Raw genomic sequence first — 19737 nt, 5'->3', positions numbered from 1 at the left:
TTGCCAGTTAATTGCTGACTAATTGCTTAAGATGTTATTTAGTCTTAGTCTGCTTATCTGAAATTCAGAATTTTAGATGAAATTGTAATTAAACTGCAAAAAGCCACTCATGTTAAAAGTTCTGTCTCTCTCTCTTTTTTTTTTTTTTTTTTTTTTTTTTGAGGCCCTTGCAGATTTATTGCAGACTTAATCAAACTGCGTCTTATCCAGTCACATTCTGCAAAAGACCGCAAATTATGAGGAGATAAATGATCAAAAGAGGCTAAACCTCACAGAAAGGCTGACACACAGCAAACAGCTTAGACACAGCGAGTTTGATTACCGTAGAAACGCTGAAAAAGAAACGGGCTGAGCTGGAGTCCTCGGTGGCTGCATGTCTGCTGCTCTTCCTTTCTCTTAATGCTCTGCTTTTTTGGACGCTCTTTGTCCTAATTGGATACAAGAGAGTCTGATTAAAGCTGCAACTGGCTGCTGGATGTTGCCACAAACTGAAAGCTTTCTGTGCGCTGAATTTGAAACCAGGAAATTAAAAGTAACAACTCCAACACCTCGAGTAGACGAAGTAGTCTGGTGTTGTATTCAGGGAGGGGGTTAGAATACAGAGCTGCACTCCTTGGTTCACTTTTCTTCTCCTCTCTGCTATGGCCATTCCTCTATGCATGCAAAGTCATGCTTTAAAAAAAAAAAACCAAACACCTGAACATATTTAACACAAACTACGCCGTTAAACCTGTGTTAAATATTGATCCGAGCAGGTTTCCGCTTCGCCTATTTAAATCTGACTGACATTTTTAAGTGCTGCCAAAAAAAATGGCAGCAAGTGCCTGCAGGATTTATTGGTGTCGTTCGACACTGCTTAGCTCCCTTTACGGTGTAGCTTACATTAAATATGACATACGGGGATTAAGAAGCGGCACAGTTGTCATGGCTAAAACAGAGCGCTCATAAAAAAGGAGATGAGCTCCACAGAGGTGCAGTAAGTATTAAGCATCAATAGGAATATAATAGGCCAATGATTAGTGCAGCTGAAGCTCCCTCGCCCTGCCTTCTTTGTTCCCCTGCTCAGTGCTTTTTCACTTTTTACTAATTTGACTTCATGAATGCATGAATCACTGAGCGTGCACAGCTTTGCCTCCCATTTTTCCAAGAGACGCTTTGTTGTGGTTTTCTTCGTTGCAATTTTCTGTGTCTTCACGTTTGTCACACAGTTCACTGCAAATCGTTGTCTTTTTTTGTTGGTTTTTCCTTTTTGTGTCTTCTTCATTTATTAGATTAGTTCCAAATCTTTTTAATCCCAAAGTTTTGGGATGTGCTGTTCATTTTAGTGTTTTATCACCAAAACAATTTAAAAGTAAAGTTGACAAATAAAGGTCAACTTCAGGTCCTTTTTCAGTCTCTGACCAGACCAGACTAGACCAGAATTTCACTGCAGCAGCCTTGAGCTGCTTTCATCTTTTAAGGACTGTTATTAATGCAAAGACAAACGTACCTGGAAGCAGTTCTTTAAACATGAGCAACGAGAAAGGACAAAAATGACCTATCTTGGCTCTGTCTCTTTTTCTTGGCTTTAAAATCTCACTGTGCTGTTGCTGACAAAATCACTCCCTCGACCTGCACTGTACACCCCAATTTCTCTCTGAGTTGTCAAAACTCATTGCCAACCCCCTCCCAAGAAAACACAAGTACAAGTAAACAAGGTAGACTGAAGGAAAATTGAGTACACCAAATATCAATACTAAAACACTCCTGAGAGGCTTTGAACATAACAAACCCATTCAATATTCTGTGTTATTCTTTGATATGGAGGCAAACTGAATTTCGGCAGTAATTGCTCATCATCTCTGTCCACCCTCACTCGTTTCTTTTGTTGCTCTCTTCTGTTCAGCTCGTCTTCCCCCTATTAGAGTGGAGGAGTCCAGCTTCTCCCAGGACATGCAGTGGTTGTTGGAGCGTGGCGTGCAGTTCGCCGATGTGGCTTTCTATGCCGGGGATTCTGGGAAAGAGCTGGGTTGGGCGCATGCTGCTGTGCTGTGTGCTGTCAGCCCGTACTTCAGACAGCTGCTCCTTGGGCCTAAGACCAGGTAGGAGAGATATTAACCTCTCCACAGCATGGGGTTTAATATCCTATTTCACCACCTGAGTCTGTAGCCAGCGAGAGCCCAACTATTTCGGCAAACTTCTCTGTAACTCTGAAACATTTTCTTCTATCTCTGGTTGGACAGGGAACGTCCACAGTCGCGGTGTGTTTGCAGAGAGCGTGACGGAGGCCCCCACTCGCTGCTTTCCACCTGGGATGGGAGTATTATTGATGACATGCCGAGATCAGATGGACACCTGACGGGACGCCTCACTCGTTTGGTGGTGAAGGACCCCCTGCTGTGCATGTGCTTGTGGGAGACTCTCATGTTCATTTATAGAGGTAAAAACCTCCATCCAAAGAAAGATTTGTTGCTGTTATCCTAAATCTGCTGTTATGTATCTTTATAGAAAATGCCATCATGTCCATTTATCCAATTTAACAGCCACTTGTAAGCTCTCGAGGTACTGAATGTGGAAATCCACCTGATTCCTAGTGTGACTGAATGAAATCGAACAATTTGACAAATTAGCTGATGGATGTTTTCTAAGGTCAAAGAAAATGAAACGCTATATCACAAACCTCCCTTTTTCCAAAAGAAAGAGAAGTGGTGTGATATCCTGTACTGTATGTGTTGTACCAGCTGACAGAAAACTCACAGGCCTCACAGACGTAGCTGCAGACTGCAGATTAAAGGTTCTGTAATCTGAAAAATCCCTTCTTTGCTAGGAAACTGTTCTGGGTACGCTTTGGATACATTGCTCATTGCTCGTATTAGTAATATATAGACAGAAGCAAAATGCATGAAGGTAAATGGTTGACAGGAAGAGGGTTTTGTTTTTTTGTTTTGTTTTGTTTTCCTTACCTTTAATTTATAGTCTGATCAGCTTAGAAAGGCTTCATTACCCCACACAACCCTGAATTAGTGAAGAAGATGGATGGATGTGTGATTGGGCATTAAACTAGTGTTGCTGTAAATGTACAGGCACCTATATTAGTTAGAAAAGCTATTTATGAGCAGTAACACTGATAACAAGTCTAGTAAAGCAATTATTATTAGGACTGACATAGCTATCATGATGTCACTCATTCGTTTCTGGAGTGTGCATTTATGCTGGAGTATTGGCAGCTGCCATGCTGTTTTTTTGGTGCCAGAAATGACCGTATTTGGATGAGAGGTAGGAGAATTAAGTTATAATCTAACACTAGTCAGCTTGGTTGGCAAGCTGCATCCTTAAACTGTACAGATGCTCAAATACAGACATGTACTATTTAGTGCTAAGCAACAGACTAAGAAAATATTACAGTTTCACACGGCATTATGAACATAGGCCAAAGATGAAAATGTTGTTAGCATTACTAAGGGGGCAAATTTTTCTGGCTGACTGGCCAGGGGCAGGCAGCTGAAGGGAGTTTTGTTCTCGCAGATTTGCTGGATGAGGATTTGTGGCAGATTTGTGCAGTTTATGCATCAGAGACTGTTCAATAAACTATGGATATAATTTTGAGAGATGTTTGCAGACAGTAAATTTAAAATAACAAATGTTGGAGCCTGGTTTGATTGCACCATTGCTCGGCAGGATTCTTAGTCTTCATCTCTTGGTTGGCTTTTCCTGTGCTTGTGAAAGATAGAGGCTCACCATAATCTGATGGATTTTAACCATCATGATGTTTTATTGTGGTGTAAAGTAGGTAGCTGATCTATAGTGTCATTCCTCCAGCCATGCTGCTAGTGTGGCTGAATAAAATGAGTTTTTTGGTAATTAAGAACAGTTATACCAGACTGCAATCTAAATACTGTGGTGTAGTTTGTGTTGCTAAATAATTTCTGTGTTAAAAGCTGGACCAGCTTAAATGGAAACAACAGATAAACCACAGACGAGCCTCTCATCTCAGCCGATTAGCGGCCTGTGATTTCACCAGGATCGAGTTGCCCAAACGGACACCCTGGCAGCAGGATCACATGCACAGAAAGTGCCAAACAGAAATTGGAAATCAGAAAAGACAAAAAAGTGTCTCCAAGCATTGGAGTCCAAACAAAGTACTTTATCCAGATAAAACTCAGTCATTTCACTTCCATGGCGCTTCATGATTTCTGGAAAGTGCACATTGAAATTATTATTTTTACTGAATACTACAGGCTTCTATTTTATTTTTTATTAATATTTGATCCATTGTATACATTTATGACATATTTAATCAATGCAGTGACATTTTTTTATGTTGCCAAGGCCAGTGCTGCATCCTTGATGTTTCCTGTTTTGCCAATTTAGACACATTAGGTACATTACAACTGGAGCAAACATAGCTGGACTGACATTCACAGGAAGGGAAATCTATTCCCTAAAAGCAGTTACTCTTTTTCTAAAAAATTAGATGTGATGATTAATGGTCCTGTGGCAGCAGAAAGCAGTTTTCCTGCTGCTGGGCCTTGTCCAACGTTCCATTACGCCGAGGAACAGAAATCAGTCAAGCTGAAAGTACTTAATAGTAAGCAACTGTAGTATTTTAATCTAGGACCAGATCAATCATTTTGTAGTAGTGTGATCTTGAGCTCCTTTCTGGAGCTACGTTTGCACTTCCCTTGGCTCCCTCAGGACATGTGTGTGTCTTTGGTCTCTCTCGTAGCGCATTTCTATTAAACATTATGGAATGACAGCAGGAGGGGTTGGCACACTGGTACATCATTGTAATTGTGAATGTGATTAGCTGATAGAGTCACACTGTGCCACCTGTTTCTGGGGGCTTATATTTACATCAAGAAAAGATAAAGTGCACCTGTCTTGTATAATTTCCAATGCCATCTATTAGGTTATTCTCACGGACTAAGCATGCAGACACAAAACATCTGAGGCACTGTAAACACTGAGGCAGTTGCATCCAATGTGTTCTTGAGTCGGGTGTGAAGCCAGTAAAACAGGCATGCAATATTTTCTTCAACTTTAGCAACGTAATAAAAAAATCTTCTCGCTCCCACAGCTTAGAGTCTGCGGTGCTGTGCCTGCTGCATGTCAGCTCGCAGGCACTGCGAGCTGGCACTTCAACACAGGTTGCATGGTGTGCACAAATCCTTATGGCAAAAAAAGCTGTGCAGACATCTGATTCCTGGCTGCCTGTTAACGTGCATGTGAGTCGCGTCGATGCTCTGACACACAAACAAATCAACAGCAGAAGTAGACACACAAACATGTAAGCTGAGAGTGTATGCGGCTGGTGGAGGGTAAGCAGAGGAGGGAAGAAGATTATAGAGTTAGACTGATTCTCTCTGAGTGACTGTCTGAATAAGAATAAGAAAACCAGCAGTTGAAATAAGGGGAGGGCAGTGTGTGTGTGTTCATGTGTACATAGTCCTTGTGTGTTTGTGTGGATATTTTTTGAGTAAGAGAGGAGGAAGATGGGATAGTGTGGAGTGGAAAAACTGGGACCAGGGGGAAAATGAGAGGGGAGAACAAAGTAAGACCCTGCTCATCTGCAGATAATGTGATGGTAAAAAGCTGAGCACTACCGTTAGTTTGTGTGTGAGTGTGTGTGTGGGGGGGTGCGCTTGGAGAGAATAGCAGGAGGAATGTGTGCGTGTGCTGAGTGGACTACAAATACCGTTTTCATAAAAGACTGCAGGGAGACGGTGTTAAGTCTCGTGTAAAAATTGACTAATGTTAACCTTCAAAATGGTGGGTCTCACTGTATGTTTAAAGCAGCTGACCTCATATACCGAGTGTGTGCTAGTGTATTTTCTTGAATTGGCTAATCAGATGTGAATGAGCGTCTTCTTTGCCCACAGAAATATTCAGAGCTCAGTGAGCCAATATTTGTTCATTTGCAGTAAATCCACAACAAGCTGTACTTTGCCTTTCCAGAGATGGGATAGATTTTTTTTTTTTTGACTGTGATTCAACGACTGGCAGTTGTCGCTTATTTTATTTGGCTTTCCAGAGCTAATTTGCATAACAATATATCATGTATCAGTAAACACACACACCCATGGTGTTATTCCAGACTTGGGGTTTTTGTCACATGAGTGTGAATGGACAGTCACAGAGGCCATGACTTTGCTTGTGTGATGTTAACACTGTGAGACTCTGTCTCCTTGTGTATTGTGCTGCTGTACTATTGAATTTGTCACTTGGTTGGTGTGGTGTGTATGTGCATGTTTAACACGTTTAGTACATGTCTGTGACACAGATCTCTCTCTCTGTGTGTGTGTGTGTGTGTGTGTGTGTGTGTGTGTGTGTGTGTGTGTTCGAGGACATTCAGGACCAGTTGTTTTTTAGGGCATCTTATCTCACATTATCTTAGACGTTTGATTTGCTGACCTTGCTGCTGTGTTATTCGAATTTAGTTGAAGTTAAACTTAAGAGCCAGGAATGAAACTTCTTGGAAATGTCTTTGTGATTGTTGTTTTTTAATTGTTTACACATGATTTCTTCTCCAACTTGTTTGCCTGTCCACTTTTTGTCTATTTGAATACATAGTCTTGGTGTCCAGTTGCATCACGTAAAAGCACGACAGCGCTTGAGCTAATCTCTCGGCCTGCGTTTGAGGTGTCTGCACCACACAGTTTCATTATCCGGCCCTGCTTGTTGAGGTAATCCCTCTATCAGGCCAAATACCATCATTATGAACTAATGATGAGCTAAATCCTGACCAGTCCAGCTCCCTTCTTTCCTCGACAGCCTGTTTATGTCCCAGTGAGACAGAGTGTGCCACCCCAATCAAGCTACAGGAATGTGCAGCGTTTATAAAGCATCTACAATTTAAGATTGTAGTACACTGCAATGAAATCCAGCTGTTTTCTCCAGATGTCTCAGCTGAGGAAGCAGCATGAAGAATTTTATTTGTTTTTCTGCAGTTTTGTGCATTTTTATGTTTAGGTTTATCACGTTCATCAGTGCTGATAATTACTGGGTCGTTATATTTTACATCCTGTTTTATAGAAACCTCTGTGCATTAAACCCTGACAATCTGTTCTCGCCCTTGTTTACTGTTGAGCGATCATTCTCAGCTGCATTAGTGGTGTGGCTATGAATATTTTGGTACATTTATGTGTTTGTTTGTTTGGTTGGTTGACCTCTTAGGTCCAGGGTGAAATATCTGCAACTGCTGAATGGATTGTCATGATTTCTTTTGCAGACATTCAAATTTTCCACATGGTGACTCAGTGTGACTTTGGCAATCTCTTGTGTTTCTTGTTACTCCCACAACAGATTTTCACAACAGCTACTGAACATTTCTGTCAATGCTTCTTTTCCTTTTAATTGAAAGTTAGGCATCACCCAGTCAAAATGTCCAGTATGTGTTTATCATAAAAACAAATGAGATTCTCATCAGATACAGCTGCACTTTGTGCTTAGTCCTGTTTAGTATGCACACATGGAAACCGAAGATACAGTGGCTTGCAAAAGTATTCGGCCCCTTGAACTTTCCCACATTTTGTCACATTACAGCCACAAACATGAATCAATTTTATTGGAATTCCACGTGAAAGACCAACACAAAGTGGTGCACACGTGAGAAGTGGAACGAAAATCATACATGATTCCAAACATTTTTTACAAATAAATAACTGCAAAGTGGGGTGTGCGTAATTATTCAGCCCCCTTTGGTCTGAGTGCAGTCAGTTCCCCATAGACATTGCCTGATGAGTGCTAATGACTAAATAGAGTGCACCTGTGTGTAATCTAATGTCAGTACAAATACAGCTGCTCTGTGACGGCCTCAGAGATTGTCTTAGGCTACAAAAAGATTTCCTAAGCCTTGAACATCCCACGGAGCACTGTTCAAGCCATCATTCAGAAATGGAAGGAGTATGGCACAACTGTAAACCTACCAAGACAAGGCCGTCCACCTAAACTCACAGGCCAAACAAGGAGAGCGCTGATCAGAAATGCAGCCAAGAGGCCCATGGTGACTCTGGACGAGCTGCAGAGATCTACAGCTCAGGTGGGGGAATCTGTCCATAGGACAACTATTAGTCGTGCACTGCACAAAGTTGGCCTTTATGGAAGAGTGGCAAGAAGAAAGCCATTGTTAACAGAAAACCATAAGAAGTCCTGTTTGCAGTTTGCCACAAGCCATGTGGGGGACACAGCAAACATGTGGAAGAAGGTGCTCTGGTCAGATGAGACCAAAATGGAACTTTTTGGCCAAAATGCAAAACGCTATGTGTGGTAAAAAACTAACACTGCACATCACTCTGAACACACCATCCCCACTGTCAAATATGGTGGTGGCAGCATCATGCTCTGGGGGTGCTTCTCTTCAGCAGGGACAGGGAAGCTGGTCAGAGTTGATGGGAAGATGGATGGAGCCAAATACAGGGCAATCTTGGAAGAAAACCTCTTGGAGTCTGCAAAAGACTTGAGACTGAGGCGGAGGTTCACCTTCCAGCATGACAACGACCCTAAACATAAAGCCAGGGCAACAAGGGAATGGTTTAAAACAAAACATATCCATGTGTTAGAACGGCCCAGTAAAAGTCCAGATCTAAATCCAATCTAGAATCTGTGGCAAGATCTGAAAACTGCTGTTCACAAACGCTGTCCATCTAATCTGACTGAGCTGGAACTGTTTTGCAAAGAAGAATGGGCAAGAATTCCAGTCTCTAGATGTGCAAAGCTGGTAGAGACATACCCTAAAAGACTGGCAGCTGTAATTGCAGCAAAAGGTGGTTCTACAAAGTATTGACTCAGGGGGCTGAATAATTACGCACACCCCACTTTTCAGTTATTTATTTGTAAAAAATGTTTGGAATCATGTATGATTTTCGTTCCACTTCTCACGTTTACACCACTTTCTGTTGGTCTTTCACGTGGAATTCCAATAAAATTGATTCATGTTTGTGGCTGTAATGTGACAAAATGTGGGAAAGTTCAAGGGGGCCGAATACTTTTGCAAGCCACTGTAGTAAATGATACCTTCTAAACATCAGCATGCAAGACTTTGTAAGCACGTTAGCATGCTGATGTTGGCATTTACCTGAAAGGAACATTGTGCAGTACAGCATGTGAAGAACAGGTTCACAAATTAAACTAGTATCTTATATATCCATCCATTTTTGTATCAAATTATCCAGCTCAGAATCGTGGGGGCTTGAGCCTATGCCAAATTACTTTTGGCGAGAGGTAGGGTATAGCCTCGACAGACACGGACAACCACACAGTCTCACAATCATACCTAGAAAGGCCTGAGCTCACCAGCAGGTTTTTATCAGAAAACTTCTTGTGATTAGGCGACAGTTCTACCTACTGCACCGCTGTGCTCCTCTTTTACTTCTGTCACTTGTGATTTAACTGTAATATTAGAATAGAATAGAATAGAATAGAATAGCCACTTATTGTCATTGTACATGTACAACAGAATTATAAGTGCTCCACACCAAATGTGCAGGAATAAAATATAAATAATGAGACTACAGAAATAAATAACAAATGGGAGAAATGTATAAAATCAAGAAGAATATATACAAAACAATAGAAAGACGTACATTGGAGAGCAAAGTGCTTTAAAGCAGTGCAAAAGGACTTGGTCTGAGTATAGAGTTTGTATATGAGTGGCCAGTGTGATGAGGGTTACACAGACAATGGCTCACACTGGTGAGGTGGGTGGGCAGGGGTGGGGGAATAGTGTTTGTTTACAGCGGAAGGAGCTGTTTGTGAGTCCGGAGGTGTGGGACCCGATTGACCTGAGGCACCGACCAGAGGGCAGCGGGTCAAACAGGTTGTGGGTGCATGGGGTCACCTGTGATGGGCCTGGTTTTCCTGAGACTGGAGGATCTGGCGATGGCCTCTAGAGGTGGTAGAAAGCAGCAGAGGATTTTTTGGGGAGGTGTTAATTACCCTCTGTGCAGCCTTCCTCTTCTCAGTTGTGGCCCCTGTGTAACAAACGCCCAAGCAGTAGGAGAGGATGCTCTCCACTGAGGAGCGAGAGAAGGCCAGCAGGAACGTCTGGTCCAGGTTATTCTTCCTCAGGACACGGAGGAAGTGCAGCCACTGTTGGGTCTTCTTTACTGGGGCGTTTGTGTTGTGGATCCAGGTGAGATCAGCGGACATGTGGGTGCCCAGAAACCTGAAGGCAGAAACAGATTCCACCTCTTCTCCATTTATAATGACAGGGGAGTGGACCTGTCTGTGCTTCCTGAAGTCCATTATGAGTTCTTTTGTTTTAAGGACATTCAGCTTCAGGTTATTTTCTACCACCGTATGTGTCACCGTGCCATATGCTGTCTCATCTCTGATGGAGATGAGACAGCAGCATACTTGACTACGACGTTTGTTGTGTGGGTTGATGTACAGGGCGTACAGTAGGGAGAGGAGAGGTGGGGATTGGTGAGGCCTGATTGAGGCTGGTTGGTGAGGAAATCTTTGATCCAGGTGGCAGGGGGAATCTCAAGGTCCAGTTTGGGGGTGAGGATGTCTGGGATTATGGTGTCGAATGGTTCACGAAGAGCATCTCCACTTAGCTCTTCCTGTTCTTCAAATGGCTAAACGCTCTGTGGAGTGTGATGGTGATGGCATCCTCTGTGGACCTATTTGCTCTGTAAGCAAACAGCGGGGGGTAGACAGTCTCTGATGTGCTGAGACACTATCTGTTTAAAACACAGATAGTGTCTCAGACGTGAGGGCTATAGGTCTGTAGTCATTGAGGCTGTCTATACCAGCCACATCTGAAAATGCTTTGATTTTTTTTAAGCATGTCTAGTACCTTTTCTGATTTGTATGGACTACGCCAATATTTCTATACAGGAAGACAGAGTGATATGAACAGAGGGTACAACTTTAAGTTGTGTGCTTTTACATTTATGTCTCACCAGACTTATATAGCATGTGCAGAGAAGACTTTTAGTGGTCCTCAAGACTGATATGCTGCAGCATTGTGTTGAGGTCTGATTAACAGACTGGAGTGGTGGCTTACCTTTTTAACAAAAGGAACTGGAGAGTATGCTCCAAATTTTGGGATCACACTCCTGGGCCTCTCAGGAAGTCTGTGCTGGAGTAATGGAGAGGAAATCCACTGATAAGTTGAACCTCAGATCCAGGAGAAACAATGAGGTTTTGCTCATTGGTCACTGTATCAGCTCTTCACCCTCTCAATGATAATTGAAGGTCTGTGGGAGTTTGCCCAGCCAGTGTACATGGACTTGTATTATTGGATTGGATTGTTTCTCAGGGTAGTAGGTGGGGAGTATGCTGGTAGTATGGGCTATTGAACCTGTTGTTAAAGGCTATTTGGTCCACGGGTGGCTGGGTGTATTTTTATTTGTTCAATAAGGTCGATTGCTATACAATTCAGTTCTGAACACTGTAGGTTCTTTACTTGCTGCAAAGAACCTACAAAATGTTAAATGTGGATGCTTCAACAAATTTGTAGCCTGTGAAAACAGAAGATGGCAGATCACTAATTTAATATGTGACTAAATGTAAAGTAAAATGTAAAAGATGGTCACATTCACTCCTTCAGTACCAGACTTATGTCTTGAATAAAGGTCAGAAAAGTGTTGCAGTGTTAACCTTTTGATATGAAATGTCATCACTTCATAATTTTCTCCTATTAATCATTTGTGTAAAACTTTGCCATATTAATTGACCTTCATTAATTGTTGAATTATGGCCTAAAATGTGTTTTGTGAGATCACAGTGACCTTTAAATACCCAAATCAAATTTTTTACCCAGAAGTCCAAGTGAGTTGAGGGCATTTTGGACTTGTGTGGACTCTAGGCCCAGCTCTTCCTGGCACCAGGTACACTGACGTAAATGAAAGTAAAATATGAATTACTAACCAGGTAGTTTGAAGGCAGATTTACGATTTGTTCTCCAAATGCCTTTTTTATTCACTGTTTCTGAGTTTGCTGGGTGGAATCTGGACTGGGCTCCCCACCCATAATGACAACAGATTACATAAACAGAAAAATTTTAGAACAAGCCAACTTTGACAAAAACAGGCCTCAAGTGTTTGGTGTAAGGTATGTGGGCGGTCAGAGCACAGTGCCAGCTAGAAAAGTGTTTGCCTGTGTGTTTCTGTAAACTATTGTGGATCCATAGAATTGGGTTCGTTGTGGATGTTTTGTAGGAGCGTGGGAGTGGGAGCACCTCCAGGAGGCCCTGGATGAGAAGCTGAAGAATTCTCTCGCTGTGGCTCAGCTTATAGACCGAATACGATCCCTCATCGGCAGAGAAAGGGTGAGGACAAATTTCGCAATAATAAAAATCTTGTTTAAGGCTCGACTGTGTGTATGACACCAATACTGGTCTGTCCTTAATAAACAGGTTAAATAACTTTAATGTGTTAAATCTGCTCTTTGAATGTATAAACATGTGTTTTGCATTTGCAGACTAAGAGTGCCTTAATTAGTGCGACTTGTTTGGAAACAGCACAGTAATAATGTTGCTATAATTAGAATATTTACATAATTACTGCCTGTAATCACCTCTCGGATACTGTGGGAATTAGCAGAAAGTAAACAAGAGATACCCTCCAAGGAGCAAAAAGCACAACACAAGAACACATGCACACTAAAATTATTTTAGAAACTGCAGCGTCACGCCTGTAATGTGTAATTGCAGCTGCTCAGAGAGCATGACATGGCTCTATGTTACAAAACAGCAGGCTTTAATATTTAGAGTGGGATAAAGAGATGTGACATGGCTGTGTCTGACAAGCCTTTGGCACCACGCATAGTCTACCAACCCATCTGGATAGAACTAGGTCTTCTACCTGAGGCGGTGCTGGGATGAGCTGACACACAGAGACGGCTGGGCCACTTTAACGCAATGAGATAGCCTAATGTCTTGTCATGATTTGATCGCATCATCTCCAGCACCTCCGGGTAATCTGACTCTGTGAGACCTGTAGAAATTAATTTCCCATACGTTTTCCATGAGCTTTGATTGATTTATGAAATTTTAAGCCTCTTGATTTTGTTTCTGCCTCCAACTTGAACTGTGTGTGTTGATCTTGCTCTCTGTCTCACTCTCTCACTGTGAAATTATGGAGTTCTTTGCGCTTCAGTTGACTGAGAAAGGTCACATAGTGGAAATGGGATGCTTTGAAGGCACTCTACTGTGGACTGAAATCCATGTGTGCACATACACTTTGCAAAAAGCACAAACACACACACACACGCATTGACAGATTTTCTTATTCCACCAGTTTCACCCGCTGTGCAGTACAGAATACATGAACGTGTTGATAACAGACAGTTTGGACTGCCGTCTGCTTCTCACTGTGTTCTGTGTTTGCCAGTTCCACTCATGACATTCTTGGCGTTGCAGTTCAAGCATGTTTGGGTACTGCTAAGCAAGACTGGCAGAGACGCCATTAGTATTCCACAGGGGATGTGGGATAGATGCACAGGATGGCAATTGTGTTGGTAACGAGTACCTGATGTGCAGCAGAGGAATTTCAACTCTCACTGGCCGATTCTTCTGTCTTCCTCTCCACTGTTTGTGTGTGTGTGCAGGGCACCAGGGACACACCGAGTGCGAGGGCAGCTCAGCTTGGTCCCCAGACTCTCGTCAACCTCTTCAATTCTCCTCTATACTCTGATGTCATCTTCATGGTGCAAGGTAAGTTCACGTTGATCCTATTAGACACACCCACATTTACAAATGCATGTAACACAGCAGAAGAAGGTCATATTTTATTGCTGTGATTGAATTAGGATCTCCGTCCCTGGCCCGATCATCCATTTGGAGACAAAATAAGATCAAATAGCCCCAGCAATAGGCTCTCTTTCATTCTGGTCGTGTTTCAGCTCAGCAGAATCTCTTTTGCATTCAGCATTTCTCTATGAAATCGAGAAATTTAGAAATAATGCTAAAAAGCCTCTCCTAATCAATATTTATCTCATAAAAATTGCAGCCAGCTTTTCTTGTCCTTGTGCCCTTGAGCTGTGCGCTAAACTTCATGGAGGTCATGGAGAAAATCTGTCTTGTTAATGGTACTCGATGATGAGACTTGTGCCATTGAGAGGTTGCACAATAATTTCCTGTTCATTTAAATGGGCAGTTGTGACCGATCACTCATTAAAAGCCGAAATTACATTTATACTATACACTTCTGCTATATTAGCAGGAATGTCTTGTGTTCATGGCGGCTATTGAAGTTTTTCATGCCGATGGATCAAGATGAAACATGTTACTCACAAACACTCTGTGGCTGCCGAAAGGCTTCATAGAAACTTCAACTTTACATGTTAATTTTCCACACGTGTGATTTAGGGAGTGTGCTGCCAGCCCACCGGGCAGTGTTGGTGGCCCGCTGTGATGTCATGGCCGCCATGTTCAGCGGGAAGTATGCAGAGGCTCGTAGCCGAGTGGTGCCCATCCACGGCGTCTCCTCAGACACTTTCCTGTCTTTCCTCGAGTACCTCTACACCGACTCCTGCTGTCCTGGTGAGTTTCCTTTACTTAGTCAGCAGCTGGCATAGCTGCACTGGTATGACCACTGTCTCGTTGCACGCAGTAGGATGAATGATTAAGGTGGCTAAATATGGGAAACTAGCCCTAGATATTGCTTCCTTTTAATGGGGGATGAAATATCTGAACAGAGATTTGCTTGATTTTTGAAAGAGATGAAAGTCACGAGTCTGATCAGTGTAATGATAACAGCCCAGCAACAAATGGAAATGGAAATAATCAGCGTTACCAGTCATAAAACACTCGAGAGAGGTATGTCAGCTTCTCCTCTGGACTCCGCTTGCTCAACACAAACCAAAACTAAAGTGCAGATGACAAGTCCCATCAACCATCTGTGTGACTGCCACATCCTGCCAGTGTTGTTCTCAGGAGGTGCTCTGAAACCAGCGCTGAGCTTAAAATTAAATTAGATTTACTGATGACAAAATCAACTCTTGGCATCACTGCTTTTAATGGTGCCAAATCACGGCCCCAGACGTCTTGTTTTTGTTTTCCTGTCGCTATGTGACACGCTGTGTGTTATGTCTTCAAAGTAATTAGTGCTGGTAATTCTCTCTGGTGACGGTGGTGAGCTTTAGGAAATTGCATGCATAGAAATAAAACACACTGGAGGCACTTCTACAACATTAATGCTGCATTAAGCAGTATTTTTAGAACTTACTCCCTATCATTGTCAAAACTTTTTCTTAAATATTGGACCTTTTGCTGCTTCTTCTTCTCCTTTTGTTTGGACAGATTGTATATAAACCTTTTGGAATAAGATATGAATAAACACTCATACATTTTTATTCAAATTCTAAAATGCCTTCGTCACCATATTTATGTGATATTCAGGCTGGCTCTGCTCCATGTTTGCAACTCTCAGCTTCTGGGCCAGTTAAAACATTTTGTAACTTGCGTTTTATTCTTCTTATTTATGAGTTTTTCTGCCCCCTAATGTTAAAAGATCAGTCAGTGCAGCTGTGAATAAGTGTGTTTGCTGGCGTCTCTAAAGCAGCTTGTATCTAATCTGGACCTTATGAATACAAATTGAGAAAGAATAATGTGCTACGTTCATTGACTAGAAGTATAAAAATGATCACTTTAATGTATAGTTGCAGAGTGATTTACTGCAACACTGACTGTCACCCTCCTTTGTAGCATTATATAACAAAGCTGCTGAATAGACAATGCAAAACTTCAGAATAATCAGCTTTGAATAACAAGCTCTCTGCAGCTCACAATCCCATTATTCTGTGGCGTGAGATCTTTTGGTTAAAAAAAAATAAATGAAATGATGAAAAAAATTCAACAAGCAGTCCTTATGATCCAGCTTAGATCAGGGTATGATAAGCAAGCTTTTTCCAGAGATACAGCTCCAGGTTGAGTCATGGGAACAGGAAATTAAAGACATGAAACTGCTTCAGAGGCTGCAACCGCTGTAGTGTTATGTAAGAGCTCGGCACTCAAGGTCAAATCAAGGTAATTCCACCAGTAGCAGCAACAACAACAAAAAAAGAAAGAAAGAAGAAGGGTGTGAAATCAAAGCCAAAGTACCATCAGAGTATTTCCCTCTGTTAAATAATGTATACTGTACATATGAGGGATGCTGTGTTAATGCTCATTTGGGTGATTGTGCAGTGACATAGAACAAACCCTCTTGTTTTGCTGCTGCTCAGCTGCGTCCTGTCAGGGACGCACGCGGAGGATCAGCGCTCACGAGTGAGTGAAGGATGCTGAAGGTGGTGTTTGACATAAACGGCAGGAATCTGTTTGCATCAGGGGTAATTTAATTTGACATTTTGACATTACAGAAAAAGATCGACACCGCTTGTTTCGTGCTTGCTGCATGCAAGCATGTAATTTGACAGCACAAAAAGAGCGATGGGTAATTATTTATTTGAGCATTAAGTGATTTGACTAAGGAGCTTTATTTAAATTCACAACCGGCTGAGATTTGGTGTTAATATCTGATGATGAAATGTGTACACTGTGGTGCAGTCTGTGTTGCACCAATACAAAAATGACAAGCTGGAGCGAGTATATAATGGGTTTTAAGGATGTTAAACAAGTTCTGAATTAATACACATTTGTTTGTATTCTTGGGTTGTGATTAAAGAGCTTCATTTAATTGTTTGTCGATATTTTGCCTTTAAAATTTCCCATTATGATTATTTATTACTCTTTTTGTTGTAGCCCCCTCCGGTTTTTGCAGTCATCTCTTTATACATGCCGTAGTCACAAAGCAACTTTCTCATTATTTTGAGGTTCTACATGTGCACCTATGGCCGACCCTTAAAGTAATTTGACTCTTTAATCCAGCTAGTCGCCAACCTTGTGTACAGCTCGGCAGGTAGGACAGCCGCATACTTCTCAGAAATGTGGCTTACGTGCTAAGAGCTCAACAAAAAAGGGAGGGGAACAGGTTTCAGATTGTCCGATCCATCGACTGTATGTATCTAAGCTTTTTTTAATCACTTTGCCAGTGCTTGGCTAACATTTGCACATTGCAAAACAATGAGAACAAACTCATGTCAGAGGAGTTTTCACATGCAATCCTTTGTCTACTCTGTTTCTACACTGTGTTCATAATTAAAGGTAAAAAAAACAGTTGGAATGACAGTTGATTTAAAAAAAATCAGATCTATAAGTGCAACAAGTATTTGCATGGATGTGAATGAAATCCATCTGTAGAACTAAAACAATAAAAGTGTGGTCTTTAAAATGAAATCAGTCTTATGAAAGATCCTAAAATTCTTTGAGAGAAATGACAGAAACAGCAGAGCTGAGTGATCATTTTTGAGCTGTGTGCAGTTTTACTGTTTTGGGAGCAGCTGAGCATTCAACCGTATCACTCCTGTCTGTGCTGTGCAAATGCAAACCAAACCATGTCAAATAATGTTGAGTTTAAATTCTACTGGAAGTGGTTTGGACTGATAGCACTTATGTGTTGGAAATCTGCTCTTTAGATTCTAATTGTGTGTAAAATAGACCCAAATCGGTTTTATTGTGACGGTGTTTGATTGATTTAAGCTCACTGTGGTGCTTTACCTGAATGATTTTTGGAACAGGAAGGATAAGAAAACATTTCAGCTTCGGGGAGAATATGTCCAGCTATTGCATACATCTAGAACAAAGTCGGATTTACATTGGTTTAATATACGTTTAATGCTTTCACAGTATTTAATGTATACCATAACTAGTAGTGGTGGGAATCACCAGACACTCCACAATACTATATTTTGACAATATATCAGTGTGATACCTAACATTTTATGATTTATTGATTAGTGCAGTAAAACATATTGCGACTTCTCACCCGTTTCCAGCTACAAAATCTGTCCTCAAAGTTAAAAGTTATCTCACTTCAGTTTTTTTCTGCAAAATGAGATTGCCAAGCAAACAAACACTGCCACTAAAACCTGCCATAAATGTTGCTATGAGACTGAGTCAGTCTGCAATCAATCTGGTATCAGCCTGTGATTGATACATGCAATCTGTTTCTAATAATACAGCAGTTAACTCTGATAAATTGTAAAAATGTCACATATTTCTTGCTGTCTTGTTTCTCTTCAACGACGTAATCCGATAACAACCGATCTCTTTACCCGTCGGCTTTCCGTGGCTGTCATGCGACCGGCTATTGCAGTTAATAATACAACAGCTTCTTGCCATTTTTTGTGTTTCTTTTTATCGCTGTATAACTGATTTCAATTGAAAGCCTGCGTGCGCTAGTACCTCTTGCCACGAGTTCCCAGAATTCTTTGCGGTTTTACCCCTGAGTGACGTCACATTTTCAATCTCTATACAGACAGATATTCACATTAAACTATTAAATTTGCACTCGTCAGACTTCCTGTTCTATAAGAAGATAACCAGAATACAACCAGCTGGCAGCCAGCTAAGACAAGAGTTGGGTTGTGCTCAATGTTGACAACTTATTCAGACTGATGGCAACATCTTGGTAATCGGTCTCTGTTTATAAATTAGACAGAAAATATTTGCAAGCTTTCCACAGTCTCTCTGAGAGTGACTGCAGTCACTCCAAGTCAGACTGTGACTGTTTGCAGAAAGCTTGTTTCCTGTCAAGAAATCACCTTGTGATCAAAAGTAGTTGTGAGTGTGCAACACCCTCAGGCTCTCGACAACAATTTAGTCACTGCAAGTTACAGCTGGTCGCTGTATGTGAATTCAATACAATCAATTTTGTCGATGCTAGGACGTCACTGTCCTAATTTTAACTGACTGAGCCTTTACCTTGCTCTTAATTAGGAGGTAGCTTTGTCAAGCTAAGTGTGTCCATTGTTGGATGGTTTTTCAGTTAAACCAGTCTGATCTAAGTTTTCTCAGGATGGTGGTGCATAAGATGAGCCCTTTTGTTCATACTATTTAGAGTATTTTAATTTATATAATAATATATCAATATTTGGTGCCCATGTATTGATATTTCTCACCCTGTGGCAAATGGGATAAGCTCCAGCCCCCTGCAACCCTGAATTGCTGAAGAAAATGGATATCAATATTTTATTGCCATGAAAAATATTGCAATGCTATGCTGTATTGATTTTTTTTTCTTTGCCCTAGTAAGCAGCATATCAGACAGTGCTGTGTGTTTGTGTGTCCAGCCAGTGTGCTTCAGGCCATGGCTGTGCTGGTTTGTGCCGAGATGTACCAAGTGAAACGACTGCAGCATCTGTGTGAGGTCTGCGTATGTGCTTACCTTCAGAGCATGCCCAGTAGAGAGCTGGCATCAACAGGCATCAGTGTAGTTCGACTACTCCGCAGGGCAAAGGTGAGTGAGTATCAAAGTATCCAGTGCAATATTTTCTTGTTGAAACATGGTCTGTTAATCAGCAGCTGCCTTAGGCTCCATCTCTAGCAGATGCTCATACAATTTCATTTAGAAGAAGATCTGCATTTCATATAGTGTCTCTATTGATTTCCAGTGCCACAATGCAGAGCAGCTCTATATCTGGCTCCTCCACTTCATCGCCAACAACTACCTAATCTTCAGTCATAAACCTGACTTCCTGGAGCTCTCAGGTCAGTGTGCAATTTTAAAGGGATAACTGTTCTAAACACTATTACAGGTATCACCTAAGGGAGCAGCCTTTACAGTGTTGAAACTACCCTGTGATTAAGTGTTTTGAAATAAACAGTGAAGGTGTCCCCCCCTCCCCCCCCAACACCAGTCCATCCAGCCAAAATCACAGACTGTATAGAAAAAATGGAAATGACCTCAATCAAGATTTCCAATTTTATTCCCT

General features: G+C 41.6%; 1 protein-coding gene across 1 annotated transcript in view; it reads left to right on the top strand.

The window, feature by feature from the left end:
* Positions 1–19737, top strand: part of rhobtb3 (Rho related BTB domain containing 3) — a 31077-nt gene that overhangs the window by 6088 nt on the left and 5252 nt on the right. The window contains exons 6-12 of the mRNA XM_084927853.1: positions 1886–2081; positions 2223–2419; positions 12144–12253; positions 13534–13639; positions 14294–14467; positions 19096–19262; positions 19417–19513. Of these exons, the coding sequence (XP_084783979.1) occupies positions 1886–2081; positions 2223–2419; positions 12144–12253; positions 13534–13639; positions 14294–14467; positions 19096–19262; positions 19417–19513 (1047 nt within the window). The remainder of the gene's footprint in view (positions 1–1885; positions 2082–2222; positions 2420–12143; positions 12254–13533; positions 13640–14293; positions 14468–19095; positions 19263–19416; positions 19514–19737) is intronic.

The sequence above is a fragment of the Perissodus microlepis genome, chromosome 5 (genome assembly GCF_051167445.1).
Source record: "Perissodus microlepis isolate ML-2025 ecotype Zambia chromosome 5, ASM5116744v1, whole genome shotgun sequence".
In the NCBI taxonomy this organism is placed as follows: Eukaryota; Metazoa; Chordata; class Actinopteri; order Cichliformes; family Cichlidae; genus Perissodus; species Perissodus microlepis.
The sequence above is the reverse complement of the archived record's forward strand: the minus strand, read 5'-3'. Positions and strand labels throughout refer to the sequence as shown.